At 47.2% G+C, this 8,177-nt stretch overlaps 1 protein-coding gene and 1 long non-coding RNA gene across 2 annotated transcripts; one reads left to right on the forward strand and one right to left on the reverse strand.

The window, feature by feature from the left end:
* Positions 1-355: 355 nt before the first annotated feature.
* On the reverse strand, positions 356-8,156 carry LOC136332111 (uncharacterized). The gene is made up of 3 exons (XR_010730596.1): positions 7,986-8,156; positions 7,802-7,862; positions 356-1,416 (listed from the first exon to the last, which is right to left on the reverse strand). It is a non-coding gene; the product is annotated as an uncharacterized lncRNA (long non-coding RNA).
* KLK9 (kallikrein related peptidase 9) lies at positions 2,454-7,708 on the forward strand. Its single transcript, XM_066271394.1, has 5 exons — positions 2,454-2,511; positions 2,690-2,846; positions 5,033-5,301; positions 6,477-6,613; positions 7,037-7,708. The coding sequence occupies exons 1-5, from the start codon at positions 2,469-2,471 to the stop codon at positions 7,187-7,189; spliced, it is 759 nt and encodes a 252-aa protein (XP_066127491.1). The 5' UTR covers positions 2,454-2,468; the 3' UTR covers positions 7,190-7,708.
* Positions 8,157-8,177: the final 21 nt, after the last annotated feature.

Consider the following 8,177-nt stretch of genomic DNA (forward strand, 5'->3'; position numbering starts at 1 on the left):
TGGCCTGGAATGCTCTACTTCAAGCCCCCCCCACACCCCCCAACACACACACTGTGAATTAGAGGTTGAAAAGATTCTTTGTGAGAAGTAATGAGGAAGTATACAGGAAATGCTTTCCTACCTGCTAGGTACAGAGTCAATATCAATAAAGGTAGCTGTGAGATGTTCTTAAAAGCAGGTTGTACAGCACTTAGCACATGGTGCGTATTCAGTCGTTAGTCTCAAGACCTCCTTGTCTGGAGAGGGAATAAGACAACACCAGCCATAGAAGGCAGTGCCTGGCTCTATAGGAGACACACAGACATACTATATAATATATAGTTTTAAATTTATGTAGTTAAATTATTTATTGATTTATTTATGTATATATTTATTTATTTATACATTTATTCATTTGTTTATACACTTATTTTTTCATTATTTGCACACTTAAACACTTATCTATACATTTAATCTATCCTTATTTGGTCTTGATGGGTTGGGTCTTGATGGGTTGGGTCTTGATGGATGAGTTGGAGTTCACCTGGAAAAAATGGATCTTGAGAAAGACAATCATTCATTTTATTGTTGCAATGATTACCGTTTCTATATCGATAATGATGTTTCTCAGAGCCTAGGAGCAGGAAACCAAGTGAGCCCGGTTGTTTCTCTGTCCACAAAGGGTACGGGGCAGAGGAGTGACCAAGATGCTGCAGGAGGGGCATGCTTTGCTTCACGGAAATTTAAATCCTCCCATGGACCTCTGGCCCTATGTGGGAGCCCCAAGCTGAAATCTTCAAAAGCCACCCATGTGGCCATTTATCTGCATGGCAGGAGTCCATCCTTGACAGGCAAATGTCCCTCTCCCAAGGCTGGGGAGAGTGATAAAGAGAGACTGAGAATTTTCTAAGCCTCCTTCTGCTGCCGAGGCCAAACTCCTGAATGGGGGCAGCCATGTGTGTCCCCTACCCCTGCATGCATCTCCCCTTGTCCCCGTCGATGCGGTGGTGACCATCTGATCCCTCCGGCTCACCGTAGCTCCCAGTAGTCCCATATAATATTTTCCGAATGCTTACAATGTGCCAGCCACTTCATAAATGCTAATTCACCAATCCCTCTACAACCTTCCTACTATTGCTACTTAATAGATGGACAACAGAGAGAGGTCCAGTGACTCGCTCAAGTTCACACACCTAATAATTTTCAGCATTGAGATTTGGACCCAGGTAGTCCAGGTCCAGAATTCATGCACCAATTGCATCCAACTGAAGATGCATTTGCAGGGAACACAGGCCATGCATGTTCATCAGGGCTGTGGCAAGCAGAGGTGGTTGTGAGTGCTCATGGGAGAAATAAATAGACTCTGGAGAAATCAGAGAAGGTTTTCCAGTGGAGGGGATATTTAGGTTGGGTCTTGAGGGATGAGTAGGAGTTCACCTGGAAAAAAAGGATCTTGAGAAAGACAGTCACCCATTCAATTAACATATTCTGAAACCTCCCATGAGCCCAGCCGGAACTAGGTGATTCTGAGGGCACAGCGATGAATCAGACCTGGGCTTGGCCCTTCCGGGGTGACCCACCTGATGATAAGGGATAGGAGGAGAGGCAGTAAGAATGGGGTGATGGAAAGAACAATGGAGGGGAGGAGGGGAGTGAGAAAAAACAAGAGAATGTTCTCCGGACTTAGCCAAGATCTGGTGGTAATAAGAAAAAGGGAAATGTGCTCAGTCCCAGGCAGGTCGACCACCTGGGTCCTGGCACTGCTGAGGACGTGAAGGGAGTGGGTTATGACAGAGTGGGTTAATCTGGTTGGCACCATATTTCTCAAACATCTTTGTGGTCTCTGCCCCCCTCAGTCTGAGTCTCTCTCTCTCTCTCTCTTCTTTCTCTTACTCTCCCTGGATATTTCTGTGCTCTAACTCCCTCTCTAACTTATTTCTCTTTCCCCGCCACACCCCCATCCTGTCTATTTGTGTGGCTTCTTCCCTCTGAGTTCTGGTTCTTCCCACCTCCTCCAGCCTGATTTCTGGGCAGTGCTCCTGTACTTTGGTCCCAGCTCACCACAGCTTCATAAGATAAACTTGCTTCCAACCCAGGGCCCCGCCTTCAGGATCTTCCTTCCCACCTACTTCCTCCTCCAGGCCACAGAATATCCTGTATCTAGATCCTGCATTGAGAAGTCATGAAGAATGAGGGCTCTTCTTCTTTGTGGGAGTCCCAAGAGGATTTCATATTTTAGACCCCCTCTGCTATGTAGCCAAGCCTTCATTCAGCGGCCAACCAGCTCTTCCCAACAGGGGGTCCCTCTGTATGGTCTCCCTTCTCAGGGCCTCCAAACAAGGCCCCAGGGCTTCCTCCTCCCCCAGTGACATTTCTCAATTCTAATTAATCAGAGGGTGGCCCCAGGGAGGAGGAAGGAGATGACATGGCTTACCATAAAGAAGCAGGGATACTAGAAACGAGCTCCAGGGTCCAGGCGCCCAGAGGTCATGAAGCTGGGATTTGTCTGTGCTCTGCTTTCTCTCCTGGCAGGTGAGGCTCCTGCCATCCATCCTGATCACCCCACTGCCCCTTTGCTGCCACAATTGTCTCTCCTCATTGCCCTTCTCACCGCCAGCCTTTTGTTCCTGCCCCTTTGGCATCTCAGCATCTTTCCCCAGCTCTCTCACCCTGCTCTTCATTGACCCCTCTGCCTCCCACTTGCCCCCAGGGACCAGCTGGGCAGACACCAGAGCCATTGGGGCTCAGGAATGCCAACCCAACTCTCAGCCCTGGCAGGCTGGACTCTTCCACCGCACCCACCTCTTCTGTGGAGCGACCCTCATCAGTGACCGCTGGCTGCTCACAGCTGCCCACTGCCACAAACGGTGAGTGACCACTCTGGGCAGGGCCTGGGGGTAAGGAAAGGGTTAGGGTGCCTTTGGTAGAGGAGGGAGGGAGTTGTAGGCAAGAAGAGCTGAGCCTCTAGTGCTCTCAGAAGTTCAACTCGGACTTACAAAAAGTCAACTTTTCTTTATTCTAGAGTTTTAAATAATCTGGTTCTAAAGTCTACAATTCAAAATTTATACTCTTAGAGTCCTAGACTCTGACACAGAGAAATCCAGATCTTGGACCCCTAAAATCTTGGATCCATGAGATTGTATGTTAGCCTCAGATAATTCTAGAATGTATGGATTCAGACCCTGCTAGAATCTCAGTGTTTGGAGCAGCACTGCCCATGAAATATGATGTTAGTCATGTAAATAGATGTCTAGTAGACACAGTAAAAAAGTAACAGAAAACAAAATTTAATTTAAATAATAGATTTAACTTTATATACTCAAAATATTATTTTAATATGTACTCAATGTTTAAATATCTTTGACTGCCATAGTTTCTTTCTTTCTTTCTTTCTTTTTTTTTTTTTTTTGGTGTAAGCCTTTGAAATCAAACATGTATTTTATACATATGACACATCTCTATTTGAACTAACTCATTTCAAGTGCTCAATAAATAGTGGTATTGCATAGAGCAATACTAGAATCTTAGATTCACAATAATCTGGCTAGGTTCATTGAATATAGATGATTAAGACCTAGAATCTTTGATTCACATTATCCTGGAATACTGTGACTTATAGAATTTCAGAATATCGAACTAAGAAAATTCTAGAAGTTTATATTCATAAATGTATAGAATTTGGTGAATTTAATATCCCAAAATGCTATTATTCCAAATTCTTTAACTCTTCAAATTTTTAATTCAAAGAATTCTAGAGTATCAAAATATTTTAATTTTAGATTTTTAAATTTCCAAAATCATAGATTTATAGAATTCTAGAATGATGACATTCTAGTCTTATTGCCCTAAAGTATTAGAATTCTAAGCTCATTGGGTCATAGATTTACATAAAGTAAATTAAGAATTCCAGCATGTTTGATCCAGAGAAATCTAGAACGTTACAATCTTGGATCCATAATATTCTAGAACTTGAGCCTTGTAGAGTTCTAGAACTTGTGGATTCCTGGGGTGCCTGAATCCTAGAATCTACCTGAGGCAGAAATACTGTCTACATATCTCTAGAAACGTCTGTACATCCTGTTCCAATGTTCTGTCCAGCAAGGAAGTATAAGTAAAGTTGCTCCTACAGGATGCTATGTGGGAATTTCCCATCATGCATTGTTCCATGATGGGGCCTCTTTCAGCTCAAGTTCTGTACACCAGGCTAGGAGGGCAATCTTTAGATTTCAGCCCAAAGACAAAGAAGGAGAAAAGAAGAGATAGGGAGGTAAGGAAGAATTCAGGGGCAAGGAAGAGTCGGGGTGAGGAAGGGCTAATTTCCCAGATATGCAGCGAAGGCAGCAAGGTAACAGAAAAGCAAAGGGATAAAAATAACCTTATACTACACAAACCTGAACTTCTCAGTGACTAGCCTGGTCTCTAACCTGAGAGGTCAGAGGTTGGGGGCTGATATGTGGATCCCAGATGGTCCCCAGCTGTCCAGGGCATGAACAGAACAGAACAAGTGGACTAAAACTACAGTGAGAAGGCTTGAGGTTAGACCTCAGGAAGAAATACATTGAGGGGTGAGAGATATGGCAGACAGGAAAAGCCTGAAGCTACACATGACCCCTATTTGGGGATTTTCCATATCCCATCTCCCTCCACACATACACACCAGAACACACACAGAGCCACTCCCCACAGAAGTCACCAGACCTGTGGGGACAGGGGGTGGGGCTGTTGTGTTGTAAGAAGAGCACCCATGTGCCTACAGGGTTCCAGGGGACCCAGGTCACCACCAAGGCTCCAGGAGGGGCAAGGAAGAAGGAGGTTCACTTGGCATGGACCTAGGGAAGGGTGTGACTTTGGGGAGACAGCTAAGAAAGCAGAGGCAGACAAAGGGTTAAAGTGGAGAGCAGGGGCCCAGAGAGGGTGTGTGCCTTGCTTAAAATCATCAGAACTCTTGGGTCACACATAAATGGTGGGGACCAAGAGAGGATATCTGGTTTGTGGAGAGTCACACAACACCTTGGTGGACACTCATCTTGACCCCTGAGTCTTGTCCCAGCAGGTATCTGTGGGTCCGCCTTGGGGAGCACCACCTCTGGAAATGGGAAGGTCCAGAGCAGCTGTTCCGGGTCACAGACTTCTTCCCCCACCCCGGGTTCAACAAGGATCTCAGTGCCCAAGACCACAACGATGACATCATGTTGATCCGTCTGCCCAGGAAGGCACACCTGGGACCTGCTGTACAGCCCCTCAACTTCAGCAAAACCTGCTTCTCCCCCCCAGGCACCCAGTGCCTCATCTCAGGCTGGGGGGCTGTGTCCAGTCCCAAGGGTATAGCCTTTCCCATGACTCACTCCCTTGTTTCATGCTGATGGTCTAAACCCCTTCTCCTTCTCTGTCTCTGCCTTTTTATGTCTAATCTCTAACTATCTAGCTATCTATCCACCCACATATTTTATCAAATCTAAGATGTTATAAATTATAAGGTCAATTGTTATTTCACAACCCACTGAGAAAGGGGGGGAAAAGGACCCATTGATCCTCATGTGACACCATTTATGGGAAGACATATCCCTATTTCAAGATATTTAAATGTGAAAATACACATCTCTTAGAATGGTAACAAGGCCTACATCTCTCAGTCACAAATCAATAACCTATTAGCCACATTTGGCTTTCCACATTAGTGCTGGTTTTCAAAGTGTCTTAAAAAAATAAGTCTGAATTTGTTGCTGCCAACATCTAAAACCTGGAGATTTTACATAAAAGCCAAGTTTCTGGATTTACTTGGGAAGAACTGGCAATGCTGCTGAGCTCACTTTCCCAAAATAGTGACCATTTTCGGATAGAGAGAGTGAAGGTGGTCCCCTGCTCACCAAACCTGGACTGTCCTCCCCTCCCCCACTCCATTTACCCATGGAGTCTCTAGATGCATCTGAGTTTGCACTCATATGTTATATATCAATAGGTGGATATATGATATATGTACATTTACATCCATATCTACCTCTATATGCCACAACTCCATCTCCACCTACTATCTCTAAATCTTCATCTCTATCAATGACCATCTCCCTATAATAGCCTCCACTGCTTTAACACATGGCCTTCTCACTGAATATCTCTGGCCCATTTCTATTTCTTCATGGTCTCCTCTGAGAACTTCTTTCACCCTAAGAAGTCTCCTAGCTCCTCCCATGGTCTCTGTTTTTCTCTATGTAATTTATATACTGCTCACAAAAATTAGGGGATATTTTATAGCTTCATATTTATTTTGAAATATCCCCTAATTTTTGTGAGCAGTATATATGTTTCTCTTCTTGTCTGTTGGCTCTTGGCATCTTTCTGTTTCTCTATTTTCCTCCCTCTCTCCCTCTCCATATATATCTGTTTCTCTTGCATGTTGTGATTCTGTCTCTGTGTCACTGTCTCTTCTTAAGAAAGGGTGTGTGCATTGAGTGCGACAGGGACAGCTATTGATCCTCTATGACCTCCTTCCCCAACAGTGCAGTACCCAGTCACGCTGCAGTGCGCCAACATCAGCATCCTGGAGCCTCATCTCTGCCGTCGGGCTTATCCAGGCCACATCTCCAAGAGCATGCTCTGTGCTGGCGTGTGGGAGGGAGGCAGGGGATCCTGCCAGGTGAGGAGGAGGAGGAGGAGGAGGGGAGGAGGAGGAGGAGGAGGAGGAGGAGGAGGAGGAGGAGAGGAGGAAGAGGAAGAGGAGGAGGAGGGGGGGGAGGAGGAGGAGGAGGATGGTATGCCCTGGGACATCAGGGTCCTGGGAGAGGGTGGGGGCAATACCAGAATTTCTGGATCTAAAGAAGGAGGAAACTGGAGGTCTGGACTCTGAGTCCTAGGGGAAGAAGGTGTTAGGGCCCAAAATGCTAGGTCCAAGGGAGAGGTTATGAACTTTTATTCCTGGGTCTGAGGGGGGAAGGTCCTGGAGGCTTGGATGTCCAGGTGTCAGGGGAGTTACAAACTGGGGATGCACAGGAGAGGAAGTAGTCATAATTAGCTATTTGCTAGATTTCTAACAGTTTCTCTGCTCTTCTCACGCACACAGGGTGACTCTGGGGGCCCCCTGGTTTGCCATGGGGCTCTGGCTGGTGTGGTGTCTGGAGGTGCGGAGCCCTGTTCCAGACCCCAGCGCCCTGCCGTCTATACTAGCGTATGCCACTACGTGCACTGGATCAGAACAACAATGGAGAAAAATTGAACCCTGGTGCCTTGAATGGCCAAGAGAGGACGGTGGGTGCAAGCCAAGGGGGTCTCCAGCTTCAAAAGTCTCCGCTCTTTTCATCAGCAGTTCTAGAGAGAAGCCTTTGGGATATTTAGGCTCCGCCCCCTCGGGATGAAATTAGGGAGATATCTCCAACATCATGTCCCAATCTCAATGATTTCACCCAAGAACTGTCACCTTCATGTGGAACAGCATTGCCAGGTGGTTCTGACCTAGACACGAAATCTAGGTCGTGTCTAGCAAATAACTCTTCCCCTCGGAACTTTGCCCAATGAGACGTTCCCGCTGGACCTTACCCGTGTGACCCCGCCTCCTCCGCAGAGACCCCGCCCCATGACGTCAAGGGCGCTATAATTTCCCGCAGTAGAACGCAGGAAGGGTGTGGCTCCACCCCTCCTGACCAGGGGTTCTGGGAAAAGTGAATGGGAGGCTCTCGATCTCTTCAGATACAATGGATGATTTTGTAATAAACGCACGTGGTTGTTTCTTCTTTCTGGCTGCGTTGTGGGATGGAGGAAGGGCAACGGAATGGGCTGTGGAGGGCAGATTGGGAACGCCTCTGAGTTAATATTTCCCTTGAGCCCTTACCTTAGTCCGTCCTACCTGAAGTCTGTCTCCATCAGTTCTGTTGCAGCAAGCCTCCTGGGTTCTGCTCAGGGAAGAGAAACCAGGTCACGGTGCCTCCCAAACCTGCCTTCCCAGATCCCGGTCCTCTCAGGGGACAGCGGGCGGGGCCCTTCCGCCTTCAGATGTTGGGACCACGAAGACTTGCCTTTCTTTTCTTTGGGGTTTTGGCAGCAGCCCCCCCTTTCCTCAGGCTCAGAGTCCAGGGCCCCTAGCCCCTCCTCCCTCAGACCCAGGAATCCGGGACTCCGGCCCCTCCTCCCACCCCAGATGTCGAGCCCCCAGCCCTTTCTGGTTCAGGCCCAGGAGTCACAGCACTGAGCCCCTCTCCCTGGCCTGC

This window comes from Saccopteryx bilineata, chromosome 3 (genome assembly GCF_036850765.1).
Source record: "Saccopteryx bilineata isolate mSacBil1 chromosome 3, mSacBil1_pri_phased_curated, whole genome shotgun sequence".
NCBI lineage: Eukaryota > Metazoa > Chordata > Mammalia > Chiroptera > Emballonuridae > Saccopteryx > Saccopteryx bilineata.